Consider the following 19,444-nt stretch of genomic DNA (forward strand, 5'->3'; position numbering starts at 1 on the left):
TTGATGAGTTAATTGAGTGAGATTCTATCACGGATTTAAGAAAACTATGAATCAATAAGAAGAAGAATTAAAATCTATTAATATTGCTTTTTCTGATTTCTTTACTGAGTACGAGTATCCGAGTGTCTTAAACAACATGTTGACATTGACTGAATGTCGCCTGTCAAAACCATAAGCAAATTCACTGGTCATTGGCACCGCGTATTTTTGGAGCACCTGATTTCAATTGTATTGTTTTGACTATGAACATACCGCAATAATTAACAATGACCACGTAGTTCGCAGGTTATTGCTGCGAATGTGAAATCTTTTGTGAACAATAACTTAAGTGGCTTGTCTTTTCTGTGACCATGGTGAGGTTAAAATCATATTTTGTGTATATTTAGAGTTGGCGCGCTATACTATCGAGCGTGTGGAAGTTTGTTAACGATTTTGGTAATATTTTAGTCAACCCCACCGCCTACGCAAGCGCGCCGTTCGTCTGGAGAGAGTAAGAAGGTGACACCGCCTGCTTCAAGCATTGTGACCAGAAATGGTGCTCGCAAGGCCAAGATACAGACTCGTGCTATGTCTGCCGGGGCTAAGGTAATAAATTAATCATGCAATGCAGCGCCGCCTACACAAGGGCCGCGGCGACCACTGCGTCATTTATTAGCATAATAGCCTTATTGATCTGCACCTCATGTAGGATGAATTCTAAGGGGAATAATATTCAAACAAAGAACAGCCTACAGTCATAGAATAAAATCTGAATCATTGTTAATAATGTAAAAAAAGTAGACCGGGCATTGAACCTGGAACATTGCACTTCTAACTGCAGAACTATAGCGTTATCACCTGAAATTTTATTTAAACGTGTATGAAAGATAACAATGCAAAACAAATACAACTTGGATAGTATAAAGAGTATTATCTTTATTGCGTTGGTAAATGAGTATTATATTGTGAATCTGTAGTATTCTTATCAGTGTGTACGTAATCTACAATTGTTACACATGTCAAGGAGTTTTAATTAGTGAGATTGTAATATAATTCCTATTTTCCAATCAAAACTTGCTAAAATTACTTTTAAACTCAATAGAACAATTTTAATTTAGCACAGTAAGTAGATTCAATTTTTGTATATATTTTTTTGCATTTTTGAATACAACATACATATGCTACTAATAATAAAACAATTGAACAATGATTGTAATGATGCCTACTTTTTAATATGGAGGTTTATTAGTTTACAGTGTAAGATTATGTTGTAATGTTAGAAGTGAGAAATTTAGAGTAGTTAAAACCTAAATATATTTTATTTTATCAGTAGGCTACTAACGAATTTTGTAGTAATTTTTTTAAAATGGTGTTTCCTATAAATATTAATGTTTTAATTGTTACAGCCATCAGCGCTAGTGATTGCTGCTAAACGTAAAGCCCAGCAGAAAAAGAAGCACGGTTTTGACACTGAACTGCGAGATCATTATCAAATTGTAAGTACTGAGTATATAAAAAATATATTTCGTTTTATTGCAGCCTCTAAAAAATGCCAAATATATCACTTAATTTTGGTCCCTAATTTTCTAAACTTATCACATTTTTTTTTGAAATTTTATTCATTGTTTGTAAATCGGAGCTTAAACTATAGTCCTATCAGAAAGAAACAAAATATCATCTATTGACACAACACGACAAACAGGAATAGGGAATAAAAAGTACAAAAACCAAAGATGCTGGTTTTCAACTGGACCTTATCAAGTCTATTTCGTAACCAGTTACAATGTGTCAATTTAGTGTGTACTTGATACAGCACACTATTTGCTTACACTGAGTTTTATGGCATTGTTATGATGAAAGCAGTGCCTTATGTTCACATTTTGTTTATGGGTATCATTAATATTAATTACATTTGTTTGAGCTTATTACCACACCTGTAAAGTAATAACAGTTCTTAATTTTAGAAGAGTGTCCATGAAGTTTCTTCCTTGTTCTTACCTATAAAACTACTTTTTGTAGCCATAATCCTAACTTCTTAGGTTCTATAAGTACCTTTAATTTTGCTTTTCTCAATACTGTCGTGTTTCAGGCCATGGATTCGAAAACAAAAGTAAAGGGTCCAACGGGCCTGGTGACGGAGCCGCGCATGGCAGAACATCGATGTCTGTGGGATGATCAGTACCCTGAGTGTCCAGAGCGGTTGACCAGCGTTATACAAAGGTAACAATTGTACTTACCTTTGCCTTTTTTACATAAGACACATATACCTGAAATGCAAGACCAAGACATGTTTGACAGCTTTGCAGTAGCCTCAAAATAAATAAACATGAATCTGAAATTGAAGGCAAATATTCGTCCTCTTGAAGTTGGCTAATTACCCAATTAATTCGTTTATTTTTAGTCATTTACAATCTTCTTGTAAAAGTCCTGTGGCCCGATTCTCCTAATTTTACTTAAGCAACATACCATTCACGTTCGATTACGATTGAAACGTATATGGCATTCTGCTATTTTTTCTTTGAAATAAACGTTTTTATCTTTTTCTGTCAAAGTAAATAAATTTTCTGTCTGTAAATTAAATTCATACATGTTAGCACACTACCGCATTTCGAAACTATATACCTGTATTTCTGATATATAAATAATTAAATTCAGGGTATCTAAATTCCAGTATATAAATTCACCTTCTTAAAAAAGAGTTTTAATATTCATTTAATATTTCAGGTGCCATGAACTAAACTTAATCGAGCAATGCAAGCAGTACCCACCTAGAGCAGCCACTAAGGAAGAGCTATGCGCCCTCCACTCGCCATCCGTGTACGACATGATGGAGACGACGCATCAGAACAACGACCTTGAATATCTGGAGGAACTGTCCGCTAAATATGATGCAGTTTATATACATCCTGTGAGTTCACTTACAAATATATCTATTGGGCTACATAGGCATGTCAATCTATCACAAATGAGTAGGTTTATAAACTGTAAAAAAATGTCTTTGTTAAAATTTTCATTGATAAAAATAAGTTCAATGAGTCTATTGTAGATGCCTCTTAGCTACGTAGTCAATAAAGCGTTGTTTCACGAGTGTTTAACACATAAGATGTACCAATTTAATTCGTATTATTTTTCTTTTTAAAAACGACATACAATGTGGTTAAGGGTGGTAATTTTGGGGGTTGTCTTTTGTATATAATTTGGACGTTCAAAAAAAGCTATTTTGCAGCCAAGTTTGAGTTTTAATGACCTTGGCGACTTTCCACAGAGTACCCATGAGCTAGCGCTCCTAGCAGCGGGCTCCACCATCGACTTAATAGACCGCATAGTGTCTGGGGAGCTACAGAACGGCGCAGCGCTGATCCGGCCTCCCGGACACCACGCCATGAGGGCGGAGCCCTGCGGATACTGCTTCTATAATAACGTGGCTTTAGCTGCCAAACATGCCATCGATGTTAGAGGGGTTAATAGGTATGTGGATAAACGTGACAAAGACAAAAACAGTTGTGTTATGTACCATTTGCGAATTTCCTTTTGAGTTGAAATCAAGTCAAATTCGTTTTTGGTCTGGATCTGGCACAAATGCCTCTACTATTGAAAGTTAATTTTATAACATGAGATATGAACTGATTCTGTTAAGCTTATCCCCATTTGTAAGTTTTGTATACACCCAACAATAAATGTATTTCTGTTTGCAGGATACTAATAGTGGACTGGGATGTACACCATGGACAGGCTACACAGCAAATGTTTTACAATGACCCCAGGTAAGCTCATTGTGTGTTACCCAAATTAGAGACGAGAGAGATTTATTTTTGCGGATTCCTCAAATTTAAAAGAAAAATGCTGACCCTGCACTGTTACTGCTCCAGACTGTTACTGATTTTATAATCTTGTAGAAATATAACTCAAACGGACCATATTCAAAAACCACCAATGAAAATAAATAAAAAAGAATTTATTAATCCAAAGTAACCTTACAATGCTTACATTGACACTGACCCACAATCTAAGCACAACTTGTATCTTGTGGCTCGAAAAAAAAAATACACAGATAAAAACATATTTTTCCTAAATTTCCAGAGTAGTATACTTCTCAATCCACCGCTACGAGCACGGCTCGTTCTGGCCGAACCTGCGTCAGTCTAACTTCCACTACGTCGGCGCCGGCCGAGGGAAGGGGTACAACTTCAACGTGCCCCTGAACAAGACCGGCATGACGGACGGCGATTATCTAGCTATATGGCATCAGCTGTTATTGCCTATGGCTTTTGAGGTAAGTTCTAAACTATAAATTAATTAATTTAAAACTGATGAACATTTTTAAAACTTTATTTAATGGAATTCATGACCCATTCACCTTATGTGACATAGTGTGTGAAAGAGATATTTATATATTTTTTTTTATATGCTTTGATATTACAGTTGCAAATTCTCCTAAGATTCATGGTATACATTATTTTAGGTTTCTGCGTGTATGTCGTGTATCTACACATATACCTACATGCATAATACCGATAGTCATTATATTACATAAATATAAAGTAAATAAAACTTAGGATTAAAACAAATATATCAATTTTTTAATTAAAAAATCTGATGCTATTACAATAAAACTTGTATTTATCCTGTATTTTGTTAAACTTTATACTTATTCAATAAAATATTAATTTTCCCGACTATACCTACCCAAATCTTTATAAAAATAACTTTTTGTCACGACAGTATCAGCCGGAGCTCATCATAATATCGGCCGGCTACGACGCGGCCTACGGCTGTCCTGAGGTACATATGTTCATCTCTCTGTAACACTAGCGTTTTGTATGTATCTGTCTCTTTCAGTTCGCCCCCGAACTCGTTATCGTGTCGGCTGGGTACGACTCCGCGTTGGGAGATGAAAAGGTTGGATATTTGTGAATGTTTGTGTGTTTGTTTGTCTGTATGGAGGCTTGTTTGATACGTATTAAGGCAAGGTCTACTTTCGTCCACATCTTCAATGTGTATTAGATATGTGAACATACGCAAGCATAATAAGTCATTTAAAAAAAGATACGCACGCTCCCTTATGAAAAGGGTATGTTTAAAATTGTGTCTGTATGTATGTGTGTGTGTATTTCTGGGAGTGAGTTTATCCGTGTGGGTGAATTAAATTTGTCTACTTCAGAGTATGTTGATGCTACATTTATTTAAACTGAGTATCTTTTGAGTCCAAAGAGAAAGAAGTGAGAGTGTAACTATGCTTTGTTTGTCAACTTGTCACTTTTGGTAAAGCAAACTGATTTGCCGGTAACTGCACTCGCAAAAAAAACCATCAAACAAATAATAACCAAATAAATTCCCCAGGGTGAAATGGAACTAACACCAGCAGTATACGGGCACCTAACACAAGCACTGATGTCTGTATGTCCGCGAGTGGGCGTGGTGCTGGAGGGCGGGTACTGCGTGACGTCACTGGCGGAGGGGGCGGCGCTAACGTTGCGGACGCTGTTAGGCCACGCCCCTCCTAAGTTGGAGGTCGTACCGGAGCCTAGTGATGAGTGAGTATCGATAGATATGTGTCGATAATAACGGAGACGGATAGATGTTGTCGATGTGTTGAAACAATATAAGTTGCTTATTTGTGTTGGCATATAGTCAACGATAAGGCAGAAGTCAATTATTAAACCGTGGTTCGATATAAGCGATTTAAAATCAAAAGATCCAAAAAAAAAACTCAGAAGATCCGCTATTTTTGAAAGTCGGTTAAAATATTTTTATCCTCAAAGTTCTCTATGTACCTCTATGTTCAAACTAGCTATCATTTTTCGTGAATTACACAATTTTCAATAAATAAATGTGGCTTTCAACGAACCAAAGTAAATTATTAGTGCAAATCGCTGTAATTATTCCTCAAATGAAAGATGACCCATTTGTCCACAGAATTCGAGACACGATACTAAACTGCATATACGCCCAAAAACCCCATTGGAATTGCTACAACTTTCAACCAACGTACTCCACTAGCGGGCCACCCAATGTCTGCGATGCCAACAGGCTGAAACATACAGTCACTGTCAAGTGGGAAGGCGATGAAACCAGGCCGGATACCTTTGCGACCAGAAACTGCTATCCAGTGCAGGATAGTAAGACGATAAAGAGGATAGCTGAGCGGTTGAACCATTTGAGATTAGGTGAGCTATAATAATTTTAAGTTTAAAGATTTATAAAGGTATATTCATCAAACATAATGGTTACTATCAAGTGGAAGGGTGATGAAACCAGGCCGGATACCTTTGCGAGCAGAAACTGCTATCCCGTGCAGTATAGTGGGACGATAAAGAGGATAGCTGAGCGGTTGAACCATTTGAGATTAGGTGAGGTATAATAATTGTAAGTTTAATTATTATTGGGTATTATTCATCAACAAGTACAGATTTACGGCACAGTGTAGATGTACGGTATTAAATAATTTAATTAATACTTTTATAGAATCTACAATCCATTTTCTGTGTGATAATTTTATTTCACAAAAGCCGGCGATCCATTCTTAGTAATTTTCAATAATATTTTTTTATTACTCGGACTCCTGCTGAGCTTACGCATACAAAAACGTAATTTGAATGTACTGTACATACATCACCAATACACACAAGTACGGTTTACCCGCTTTCGTGAAATAAAACATGTAGGTATATATAATTAATTAACAAAAATGTATGTTCTATGACAGTGACGGATCTCACAATACCGCAGCAGGCAGTGGGCTATATTTACGACACAGCCATGCTCAAGCATAAGAACGTCTGCGAACCGTGAGTATCACTTCATTTACAATACACTCATTTAAAATATCCCTTAAAACACTGCAGTCAATAATTTACTCTATTTCATTTGGAATAGGACTCAAATTGCTTAACAGTCCATTCACTTACCACTATTTGACTTTGAATGTTATCGTCATGACAAGATGGTCACGAACCGACCGAGTCAAGCGTTGCTTAACCTTATGATCGGTCGATCCACGCGTCTGACTTAGCCACGAACTTACTTACCTATGCAATAATATCTATATGCTAATATAATAAGAAGGAAACTTTTCTTTGTTCGTGCTACATAATTTTTTCACTTGACAGAGGCCATGTAGAATGTCCGGAGCGAATCCTGCGCATACACGAGCGGCACCGCGACTTCGCTCTGCTGGACCGCATGCGGCAGCTGTCCGCCCGGCCGGCTACCGACGACGATATACTCGCTGTACATACTGAGGGACATCTCAACAGGTTACAAACATTTTAATAGGAGAATATACAGGGTTACTGGTAAGTAGACCGCATCCTTTCAGTAGGAGATAGTATAGGTCAATACGGACAAATTTTACCATGGCATACACTGGACAAAAGTTAACCCGTTTCGAGATAATCGAATCTCAAGATCGGTCGTCTAGGTACACGTATTAATTTTCATTATTAGTCAAAAGTCTCGTTTTTGAGGATTTTTGTGTGTTTTTGGATAGAAGATGAATCACTTCATAATAACAAACCATAAAACTGTACAAATCACAGAGGAAATTATAGCGAACAGCAATTACTTTTTTAGTAGCTATTTTCTCAAAAATATTACTCTTCATTTTTTTGTGCAGAATACTTAAAAAACATCTACATTTATCTAGCTATCCAAAAAGGCACAAACCTCACAAAAAACCGCAAAAACGAGACTTTTAACTAATAATAAAATATTTACGTGTACCTAGACGACTTGTCAAGAAAAGATCTTGAAGTTCGATTATCTTCAAACGGGTTAACTTTTGCCCAGTGTATGCCATGGTCAAATTTGTCCGTATTGACCTATACTATCACCTCATGAAAGGATGCGGTTTACTTACCAGTAACCCTGTATACTTTTAAGGAGTAAAAATAACAGGAGAAGAAAAAAACTCGCACGTTTACATGCATTTTTAAAACGTGCGGATCCAGCGACTCGCGCCTGTACCAAAGCAATATACCCGCGTGCTCTTGTCACTTAACTTGCTCCCGCTAAAAGCACCGTGTAAACGCACCCTTATGTTAATATATTTTCAATATTATATTGTATTTCTAGGCTAAAAGAGCTGGCCACAACGAAACTAAGAAATCTGAACATTCAAAAGGAGGACTATGACTCCGTGTATTTCCATCCTGACTCGCTTGAAAGCGCTACAGTCGCTGCAGGATGCGTTTTACAGGTATGTTCATTATTTCTACACTTTTTTTTATTCTACAGTCAGAGTTAAAGCCTTATCACGTTTCCAAATAAAAATGGTTGGACCATTTTAGATGGCATTTCGTAAGAAATATCAAAATTGATTTGTACAATTTTTCAAAAAAATAAATGTATTTTTTTTATCATTATTTCATTTAATTTACCTTTTTCTGGAGTTGGGAAATCATTAGACGTAGGTAGTTAGAGTGTCAGACTTTTAACCACTAAAACTTTCTTGTTTCTTCTGGTATACTCTGTGTACTAGGACAAATCAACTCTTTTGAACAGTCCCTAACCTAGGAATTCATGAAGAAGCTTATTATTTATTAAGAACTAGCTTCTGCCAGCGGTTTCACCCGCATCCCGTGGAAACCTCTGCACGAACCCGGATAAAAAGTAGCCTATAGTCTTCCTCGATAAATGGGCTATCTAACACTGAAAGAATTTTTCAAATCGGACCAGTAGTTCCTGAGATTAGCGCGTTCAAACAAACAAACTCTTCAGCTTTATAATATTAGTATAGATTGTACCTCACACCCACAGATGGTAGACGCCGTCCTATCAAACGAAGTAGGCAGTGGAGTGTGCGTGATCCGTCCGCCCGGACACCACGCCGACGACGACATACCGGCCGGCTTCTGTCTGCTCAACAACGCAGCCGCCGCCGCTAACTACGCCATACATACTCACGGGCTGGACAGGGTGCTCATACTGGACTGGGATGTACATCATGGGAATGGGACGCAGAGGATCACTTATGATGATAATAGAGTGAGTTTTTATAGATAGTATGGTTTATTTGACCGTGATTTTCTGGCTTTTGAGTCATCCTCATCATCCAAGCCTTTTCTCAACTGTGTTGAGGTCGGTTTCCAGTCTAACCGGATGCAGCTGAGTACCAGTATTTAACATGGAGCGACTGCCTGTCTGACCTTCTCGACCCAGTTATTAGACCACTTGATACCCCTTGGCTTCTGTTTACTAAACAACGCAGCCGCCGCCGCTAAGTACGCCATACATACTCACGGGCTCAACAGAGTGCTCATACTGGACTGGGATGTACATCATGGAAATGGGACGCAGAGGATTACGTATGATGATAATAGAGTAAGTTTTTATACATATTTGACCGTGATTTTCTGGCTTTTGAGTCATCGTCATGCTCCGAGCATTTTCCCTACTATGTTGGGGTCGGCTTCTAGTCTAACCAGATGCAGCTGAGTACCAGTGTTTTAAATGGAGCGATTGCTTATCTGACCTCGTCAACGCAATTACCTGGACAACCTGGTAGAACAGCCAAGCATACGATTTAACTTGCCTTTCGAAACTAGGCATGACATAGATGGTCACCCATCCACGGACTGGCCGCGCCAAGCACCGCTGCAACCGTTTCATCTATTAGCTCCTTTTATCTAAAACCATATATGAATATTGCAGATTCTCTACATGTCTATCCACCGCTACGACCACGGCTCGTTCTTCCCGCACTCGAAGGACGCCGACCACACCGCCGTCGGAGAGGGGAAGGGGGAGGGGTTCAATGTCAACGTGCCGTGGAATAAGGTAGGCATCTATTTTATTATGTGATGTAAATTGCACTAGCGTATCAACATTTCAGTTGATAGTTTTGGACAAAATATATTATCTTGAAAAATTTTGCCCAATGCACGAAAAAGGATGCTAAGAGATTTCGTAGTTGTATGTTCTATTATACATTACACATACACTTGTTTTTTTTTATGCAGCAGATAAATTAGTTAGAGTAATTTAAGCGCTTATCAATTTTTAAATTATTTAAAATAATTTCTTTGATTTCACATTTTGATGAAATCTTAAATTATTAGCTTTTGATTTTCGTTATAAAATAATATTCATAATAAATGAATTTGTCATATACAGCGCAACATGGGCGACACGGAGTATCTGACGGCGTTCACACAAGTGATCCTACCTATCGCTTACGCGTACAACCCGCAGCTCGTCATCGTGTCCGCTGGCTTCGACGCCTGTGTGGGAGACCCGCTCGGAGGTAACCTATATAAATTTAATTTAATGACTGTTGCCTGTGCCTGTTTCATTAAATAAAAGATATAAAAACGCTGGTTCGTATATTACTGGCCATTTTCTTAAAAGGTAAAACTGTTTTCATGTCAAATTTTCAAGTATAAATTAGCTATTTTACAGTCGTTAAATAAGAGACCGTAACTTTGATCATAGTTAGATGAAAATTAATTTCAATTTAAGCAATCCAAGTTTCACCAAAACTATACATATAAATAGTTTTTTAGTTTTTCTAAATCATATTAAAATAGACATTTACTTCAGTATCCCACACAAGGGATTTACATCTAAATTACATTACATTACAGGTTGCAAAGTAACTCCAGAATGCTACGGTAGAATGACACAACTGCTCCGGGGTCTAGCCGGTGGCCGCGTCATTCTCTGTCTTGAAGGCGGCTACAACATCACCAGCATTTCCTACGCCATGACCATGTGCAGCAAAGCGTTGCTAGGCGACCCAATACTACACCACTATGACCCCAAGACCCCCTGTCACTGGGCAGCCATCGACTCCATCAATGACGTCATCAACACACACAAACAGTACTGGAAGTGTCTCAAATTCCAAGTAGCTTTACCCTCAGATAATGTTCTAGAACCACCCTTACCTTCCAGAGGATTAGTCATAGAACAATCTGAACTAGAAGTCTCAGCATGCAGTGAAGATCTTCATAATGATTCAACTAAGTCCAGTGCAAGTCATTTGGAGTCGTCGCTAGAAGCTAGCATGAGCAATTTGAATTTGAATATTGAAAAGAAGTGTTCTGATGGCATCCACTGCGGCACAGACGATGAAGACGAGAAACCTAAACCTTCAAAAAGTTCTGAACCCTCTGCCTCCGGAAGTAGCAGTTCGCCGGATTCGAAAAAAGAACAATCGAATCCCATAAAGCCAGCTCAAGCAGGTTCTAGTGGTGGGAAAAAGCCGTCGTTAGTCGAGTATTTGGCCGAGAATATGCAATCGATAGTCGATGGCGATATGTTTGCGGTAATACCGCAGCGCTGGTGTCCGCATTTAGATTCGTTGTACACGATACCTGATGATGTGAAGTTTGAGCAAGGAGTTAAATGTATCGAATGCGATCATACTGAAGAAAATTGGGTGTGCTTGCATTGTTATGTGGTAAGTGTTGATACCAATCTTAAGTTTACTAAATGGGCCAGATTTTACAAATATTCTTTAGAAATCAAATTTAAATCAAGAAGAATAAATTCCATCCACTGCCAGATCACCATCCTCATCAACCTCCTGTCGTTATCTCAATTTTAGTTGAGCTTGGCGCAGCTTGTTTTTTTCTACCCTACTCTTCTGTCTACCGCATGTCACAAGCAATATTCCATCCATTTCCATAATACTGCCTGTTTTATGCAGAAAAATCTTTAAATGTAATCTTATTAACCGACTTCCCAAAAAGAAGGAGGTTCTCAATTCGTCGGGATTTTTTTTTTCTAGTTACTATTGTGTCATATTCCTATTTGTGCATCCTTAAAACTTTTTACTGTTTATTCCAGACTGCCTGTGCCCGCAGCATCAACGGCCACATGCAAGCTCACTGCGCCACCACCGGCCATGCTCTCGTACTATCCCTGGTCGACCTGTCAGTATGGTGCAATATCTGCGACGCTTACGTGGACAACTCGCTTCTCTACGATGCGAAAAACAACGCACATAGGTGCAAGTTCGGGGAAGACATGCCCTGGTGTTATAAGACTGATATACATATGCAATAATGTGGTTTTTTTTTTAACTTTTTTTGTAGTAAGAGGATTGAAGGTGTGTTTTGGTTCGTAGCGAGAATTTTAAATTTAGAAGTGGTTTTCGTAAGTAGGTATGATCTTATCGATTGCGGTAATAATATACCTCAAGTCTCAAAGATGTACATGCTTGCAGTGAATCTTTTGCAATCTGTATAGGAAACAAAACAAATCTACTTAATTATAAAGTTCTTGAGGTAATTCGACAATAAGTATTAAAACTTGAGAACTGATATTGTTAGTAAGGTTTTTGAATGAGCATTTATGTATCATTACACTCTTTAAACTTGGTAGAAAGAACATCAACGAACCACTTTATATTTGATTTCCCCATTACTAATCAAACCATTCACTCTAAGATGGGTGTGAAAATTTTTCTGTTTCGATCGCAGTTAAATTCATTGTAATTTTTAATTCATTACGACCTAATGTTTTTACTAAGATAAGGAAAATTAATGATTTGCCGTATTTTTTCATTAATCTTTTATAAGTTATAGCCATCGCATTCGAAATGTGCAGTTAGTAGTTATGTTTCTCACTTACAGTATTGTAAGTTTTTTCTTTATATTCTTATTTATTTTTAATTGATTGTTATTAACTTACTAACGTATATGATTTAATTTAAATTAGTTATAGTGTTGAAAAACATTCCAGTGATTTTCTGTTGAGTGACAGGAATTTAAATAACTGCTGGGATTTAGACTTACTAATAAACTAATGTATTTCTTGATGATGGGCATTTAATGGATTAAAATAATACTAACATATCTAAAAACCACCGCACTAGTGTGAAACATCATCACTTCTTGCTATGCTATCCATACTGACTTTTGAAAGTCAAATCTCATGTTTAAGAGAATAATATAATCACACATTTGTGTAATATTTAATTTGTTACAAACAAAGTACAATAATTTGGCCATCTAGCACCCTTGTATATTTATGTAAATAGCAAATATTTATACCTATTATATACTTTTATATTGCGTTATATGTATGTATCTTAGAATAACTATCGGCCAGTTTTTTGTCAACATTACAGTAACTAAACCTGTATATCGATGTCTGTTTGTATGACTACAAGTACAAAATAGCACGCCTTATAAATTAAACTTGTGTATTCCATTAAAATAATTAATTTTGACTACATAATGCACAAACCACGTTAGCAATAAAATACTACACATAATTTTATATCTTACAATTATTATCAATGTTGCCATAGTTTATATCTTATATACAGCAAAACTACAAAACTACTGACACCTACGAGTCTGCCGAGCTATTTCACACCGAAATAGACTTTCACACTAGATTAGCAGAATGGACGATACGCTACTGTGAAACTGTTCTAATTCGCGAGACAAGCCGGCTAGGAATGATGGTGTTAGTAGGTTTGGTGTATAAAGAATAAGTAACTTAACTCATCCTAACTTTAGTTAGTTTTTGGTAAATACAAACTTTGTACCTATACAAGGTAGAAAAAAATACTTGCAGCTATGATTTTGATATTATAATACCCATAAAATCCAATTTTATTTGTTTAAAGTAATTGGTTGAAAAGAGATAGTTTTATCCAATTTAAAAATTGTAATCGGCAGTCTAGTGTGCCAAAAATTGCTCATAACTAATACCAACGATGTATTAACAAAACAATAATAAAATCATATCATATCTCTCACATTTGTTTTATTTTTGCTACAAATTATTCACCGTTTCTAAATAAAATGAACATTACTCCTGAACGAACATTATTTATTTGCTTGCTTTAAAGAAAATGGTACGGAACCACCACCCCACGCGCAAGTGACTCACACTTGGCTGTTTTTTTTCACTTCTACTTGTATATAACTAAAAGATTTACTTTTCGTCCTCACGGAACTTTGTGCGAGTCACTCCTCCGACATTTCTATGAAGAAGCCAGGCTCATCAAGCAAGGGTTCTGATTAGTGTATTATCCATGTATTATTTATCTATTCTGCTGATTAGTGCTGAGGAAAGGTCTAGTCTGAAAATAAAGGATCATAGGTTTTTCTTTATCTTGATAGACTTGGCGAGATGATGTTTCGGAACACACCGATATGTAAAATTGTCAAAGTCAAATCTTGTTTCAATGAAAACGTCAAAAATACATCAACAGAACGAACGAAAATACGATGTGCTTGTCCGTCCTAAAATGATTTTATTTCAATAATATAAATAAACATAAAATAGATAAAGGAGGAGTTTAGAATCTCAACTGTGTCGGAGTGTAAATATAATGTTTTTAAAAAGCGATATCCTTAAAGCGATTTCATTTAGGAATCCTGTGAAGTTACCATTCTCGTACTGGGTGTTGGTGGTCCTGAGGTTCGTGCTGACCGCGCTGCCGCAGCATGGTTACATACATCCAGACGAATTCTTCCAAAATGTCGAGGTTATCGCAGGTGAGTTTAGTGGAAAACAAAATATTGTTTAACTTGATTTGTTTTGCACAAACTGCGAACGCAAATCCAAGTTTTACCGGTGATAACTGCTTTATTATTTGAATTTTAATGTTATTCAGATCACATCTACGCGCAAAATATAAAGCTGAAGAGTTTATTTAATTTTCTGTTCAACCCACAACATAATCATTTAAATTCAATTATTTCAAAACAAGATGAGATATAAGTTTTGAGAAAATAAAAATATATGACGATTAACATTACACTAATACTTTTAACACTAAAGAAATGATAACATCAAAATTATAGTTACACACTGTGGTTATACAATCTGAGTTATGGTAAGCTGATATTAATAACAGGATTGATTTAGAATTTAAAGCCTCTTTGGATAGTAAATCCTATCCTCAATACACTAAAATTGTATCAATAGTATTGATATTGTACTATATATGCAAACACTATGACAAGTCATACATATAAATTACTTTTTAGTTTACTCTATAAATTGTAATCAACTAATGGCCTTGGCTTATCAGTAGTTATTCCAAAAATGTTTCAACAGGATGAGTTATTTATCAGAGATCTAAAACATAAATGTAATATGCAAATATGCTGTATCTTCATAAAAGAGTACATAGGAGAGTTCTTAATGGTAGTACATGAGGGAGTACATACAGAATTACAAACAAGTAAAAACTAATATTCTTTAATTAGTAATTTTTATTTTACATTTCAGGTGACATATTTGCAGTTGACATCTCAAGAACATGGGAGTTCAACCCAAAGTTCCCCATCAGAAATATTTTCATCCCCAAAATGATCCTGGGTCCACCTCTTCATTTTATACGATTAGTTAACCCTTATGCCAAACATTATCTCAATGTGGATTTCAAAACTCCATTCTACTTGCTGGTAATTCCTCGAATTTTTATATGCTTGCTGTCGCTCATAAATGACTACTGTTTGTACAGAATTTGCGTTATATATGGACAAAACTTTAGAAATAGACTAAAGATTTTCGCAAGCTCCTATGTTGTTTTCGTCTACTGCTGCAGGAGTTTCTCGAACACATTTGAAATGATTTTTTTCTCCATGCTCCTACTTATAGTAGCTGAATGCATGATGAAATCCGACAAAGTCATTCATCACAACGAATTTCTTAAAGAGAAATATGAGCAGGCAACGTCGGCTGTTGAAAAAGTTAAGATTTTCAAGATGTCCACACATCTTCCCAGTCATAGCTTGAACAAAGTTATAGTACTGTCTACAATTGTAGTAATAGGGATCTTCAATCGTCCTACGTTCGTAGGTTTTGCTTTCCCGCCGATATTCTTTTGGCTTCATAGAGGGTTAGGTTCAAAAGTGGTGGGTTTTAAGGATTTTCACTATAGGATATTTATGTTTATAATGTGTGGGGTTCCGACGGCGTTGTTGCTGATTCTTGTGGACTCGGGGTACTATGGGTACATAACGATGGCGGATATAGAGTCTCTGAAGGTGTCGTGGGACAACTGGGTGGTGACGCCGCTGAACTTCCTGCGGTACAACTCGGACATGCGCAACCTGACGCAGCACGGGCTGCACCCGCGCTGGCTGCACTTGGCAGTCAACGTGCCGCTGCTGTTCAACGTGCTGGGGATACTCGCCATCGTCACTCTGTCCGTCAATACCTATAGGTGAGAATGCAAAACTTAACTCAAAATTAGGCAAGTTCTTCATAGTTGGTCATACTTTGCTTTAGCGGTGTTTCCTATGTCATTATCATTTGCCTGTCCTTTTCCAACTAGGGTCGGCTTCCAGTGTAACCGGTATTATGTAATACTTACAACAAATATAATGAAACACTTCAGCTTTCTCAACCAAGTATGACTTCATGAGAAAGGAAAACGTGACCACAATAATAATGATATTTTTATTTCTACACCTTTCATAACGTTCACGAAAACAATGGGTGCTAATGCTTTGTCTTAAATAAGACAATGGTATTTTACATTTGGCTATATAATATATTTATATTTTTCAGCTTCATATTATGCTATTATGCAAATAAAATACACATTGAGGATTTGGAATAAGTTACAATGTCTTTTAATTTAATGTTATTGTTTGTTTCAGGTTTGTTCGCGGGCAATACAGCAAGTTGCCGCGAATACAGAGCATCACAGGTCTGATGTTATTCTCTCTAGTCATACCGATCGCCGCGCTCTCACTGTTTCCGCACCAGGAGGCGCGCTTCATCATTCCAGTACTCGTACCTCTCATATACCTGTTCGGAAACCACCTCCACACCAACGAGACTGACGGACCACGAACAAGAAGATTCAAAACAACGATTCGTTACACTTGGTATACATTAAACGCTCTACTTACTCTATTCTTCGGATTCATCCATCAAGGAGGCATTTACCCTTTCGCGAATAGCCTTTTCCATGAAATCAAGAACAACTATGGAGTCCACACTCATGTTATAACGACCCATAGTTACAGTATACCAACATTTCTACTCCAGTTGGAAAGTACCACGAAAGTGTACAAGGATAAGAAGACTGGACATAAGTATAGGCTTGCACCAACGACTTTTATACACAAGTATGGGTCTTTACCTATGCATCATCTATTTGTAAAGGTTGATGACGTTTTGACCAACGCTGAGATGATGTTGCATGATTACAAAAAGAGGTATAGGTTTTATATCGCATCGCCGTGCTCTTTGGAGCAGGATCTCCGGTCGGCGGCTGCAAAGTACCACTATTTTGAGCTTATCGAAGAGTTTTCCTACTACCCCCACTTTTGTACGGAAGCCTTTCCTAAATTCCCGTCGAGTCATGACCAATATTGTCTTGATAATACCTTTTTACGAGCAAATGAGTCTCGCGCTATAGATCTGAATATGTTACAAAGAATCTCGTGCTTTATGAAAAAGTTCTGTCTTAGGATTTATAGAGTTAAGCCTGTAACGAAACATCCAAGTGGTTATAGTTAATTTTACAATTCCAGTTAGCAATTATGTAATTTTATTGAAGTCGTATACACGCCGCCTAATTATGGTTACTTATTACATAATTAATGCTCAATTTAATTTCCAATCTCCCCATCAAAGACATTTTTAGTAGAATAATTATGTACCTACAATTGTAATTTTACTTATGTAAAAATATGCCTTCTTAGTAACGTAAGTGTAATGTTCGCAATTTGGCTGCCATTGAAAAACCCAGCGATTTAAGCGTTTTAATAATTTTATTGGGTATAGAGTAAGGATATGCTTTTAAAGTTTATGTTTAAGACGGTAACAATGTACCTTTAAACCCAGAGCACTTTTATTTTTATCGACTTTTATATTTAACCAAGATTGTTGTTAAGTATTTTAAATCACGTGCACTTGATACGTTACGTAAAATAAAGCTGGTAGCTTTTTAAATTATAATTTGCTCAATTTGTCTTAATTCATAATATTATTGATAAGATTCTGTCGCAAATATTATTTACTTATTTTGATTTTTTTTATTTACTTAGACTTATTTTATCTTTACACTTACTTTTTTGTACTTAGATTTTTAATGCAGAGGGATAAACCCTCTATCTTGCAAAAAAGTTTCAACGTCTTTTTAATTTTGAGATCTTTTTTATTTTTATTTTAGATCGGCAGGTATGTTTTTCTGTATTCTTTTCTAGTCAATACTTAGAGCCAAAATCTCCACAAATACTAAGTAATATTTTTTATATGATAACTAGAATTGGCAGTTTTTTTTTTATAAAACTGCTAAATCCGTGAAGTTTTTTGTTTGACCCTATTACTTTTTTAAGACACCTAGACTTGTATTCCTTTCATATAAGAAATGTTCCAAGTTGTGGAAGCAGTTGTATGGTTTCTCTACTGTACCAGGTTATAAGTAGGTAATAGGTATACTTTATGTATCAGTGAAAAGGTTCAATATTGCTTGACATCTAAACATTTAATAACAAGATAATTTAAAGCCTAGATACCTACAAAGTAAGCAACAATGTGTGTCAGAAGAAGCAGGGTTTTTTTTATTGTTCACCTAGTGTGCTTTGTGTAGCTGTTTAAGTAAATAATATAGGTAACTAACTAGGTTGCCTGCCCAGGTCAGACTTTGTGCGACAGATAATCGGGCCGATATTTTGTAGGACTAGGGTTTTCTCACCGACTTTATGTAGGGTGTGTGCGTTGCACTATTGTTCAGTGTGTTTTATTGTTCTCTTACAAAAATGGGTCACCGATTATCGGACGCTGGCGGGCCTTATCGGCATTTACATTTATAATCATTGTATTACCGGCACTTGCATTTGTGTGTGATTTTTTTTTCTTTGGCCACTACATTTTTCATAGGCACATGAATCTTATTTTATTTTTGTTTTATTAACAATGCATTTTGCGAATCTCGAACTATGATCTATTTAGTAATATTTATATGAATGGACCGCTTATTGCTGTGTAAAGCGTAGGCCTTAAGATATTGTGTTTTAATAAATACATAATAAAGACATTTTGTTAGTAAGTGGAATTTTTATTATTTTCTTATTTATATCGATTTACGCTGTAAGGTAATTTATTTTATTAGGTACATAAAACACTAATATTTATTTATTTATTTATAGAAACAAAGTAAAATAATATCTAAAACCATTTAATTGTATTCGAATTTCCCGCATATCGAAGTCAGAAATATTGACTAAAATTAATACACAATCGGATTAGGAGATTACTGGATATCATTAACAAATACATAGATTAATGCTATAAATACCAAATAATACTAGGCGGTTTGGTCTGCCGTCCGATCAGAAACAGGCCTCGAGATGGCGTTGTGTTGCACGCGCCTCTCTTAGTGGAGTTTGCTGTGGCCGCTGGGTGACGGCCACAGAGAGTGATGGGGCCCGCCTTTGAATATCTGGCGGGCCAGCGACCTGTCGGGGCCGAATGAATGCTTCGGCGATACCCGTGCCCTCGACAAAAGGTAATTGAAGGCAACACTGGGTGGGTT

The 19,444-nt window shown here is 36.5% G+C and overlaps 2 protein-coding genes across 4 annotated transcripts; both read left to right on the forward strand.

Annotated features, from left to right (window-relative positions):
* Positions 1-129: 129 nt before the first annotated feature.
* LOC110372902 (histone deacetylase 6) lies at positions 130-13,691 on the forward strand. Of its 3 annotated transcripts, none has more exons than XM_064043674.1 (19): positions 130-353; positions 448-585; positions 1,386-1,475; positions 2,069-2,199; positions 2,704-2,887; positions 3,245-3,447; positions 3,675-3,743; positions 4,060-4,252; positions 4,702-4,761; positions 5,320-5,513; positions 5,896-6,146; positions 6,686-6,767; positions 7,089-7,235; positions 8,053-8,176; positions 8,737-8,964; positions 9,631-9,756; positions 10,093-10,222; positions 10,563-11,380; positions 11,770-13,691. In XM_064043674.1, the coding sequence occupies exons 1-19, from the start codon at positions 351-353 to the stop codon at positions 11,986-11,988; spliced, it is 3,390 nt and encodes a 1,129-aa protein (XP_063899744.1). In that variant the 5' UTR covers positions 130-350; the 3' UTR covers positions 11,989-13,691. The 3 variants fall into 3 exon arrangements, with proteins under 3 accessions (XP_063899744.1, XP_063899745.1, XP_063899746.1); XM_064043675.1 differs by lacking the exon at positions 4,702-4,761 and adding an exon at positions 4,819-4,878; XM_064043676.1 differs by lacking the exons at positions 130-353; positions 448-585 and adding an exon at positions 939-1,101.
* Positions 13,692-14,125: 434 nt separating this feature from the next.
* LOC110372939 (GPI mannosyltransferase 4) lies at positions 14,126-18,952 on the forward strand. The gene is made up of 3 exons (XM_021329976.3): positions 14,126-14,438; positions 15,178-16,117; positions 16,557-18,952. The coding sequence occupies exons 1-3, from the start codon at positions 14,273-14,275 to the stop codon at positions 17,422-17,424; spliced, it is 1,974 nt and encodes a 657-aa protein (XP_021185651.3). The 5' UTR covers positions 14,126-14,272; the 3' UTR covers positions 17,425-18,952.
* Positions 18,953-19,444: the final 492 nt, after the last annotated feature.

Source organism: Helicoverpa armigera, chromosome 3 (assembly GCF_030705265.1).
Source record: "Helicoverpa armigera isolate CAAS_96S chromosome 3, ASM3070526v1, whole genome shotgun sequence".
Classification (NCBI taxonomy): domain Eukaryota; kingdom Metazoa; phylum Arthropoda; class Insecta; order Lepidoptera; family Noctuidae; genus Helicoverpa; species Helicoverpa armigera.

Coding starts and splice junctions, on each gene's coding strand:
- LOC110372902 (XM_064043674.1), top strand. Junction 586..1,385: donor CTATGTCTGCCGGGGCTAAG/GTAATAAATTAA, acceptor TAATTGTTACAG/CCATCAGCGCTAGTGATTGC. Junction 2,888..3,244: donor ATGCAGTTTATATACATCCT/GTGAGTTCACTT, acceptor GACTTTCCACAG/AGTACCCATGAGCTAGCGCT.
- LOC110372939 (XM_021329976.3), top strand. CDS start 14,273: ATGTTTTTAAAAAGCGATATCCTTAAAGCGATTTCATTTAGGAATCCT. Junction 14,439..15,177: donor AAATGTCGAGGTTATCGCAG/GTGAGTTTAGTG, acceptor TTTACATTTCAG/GTGACATATTTGCAGTTGAC. Junction 16,118..16,556: donor CTGTCCGTCAATACCTATAG/GTGAGAATGCAA, acceptor TGTTTGTTTCAG/GTTTGTTCGCGGGCAATACA.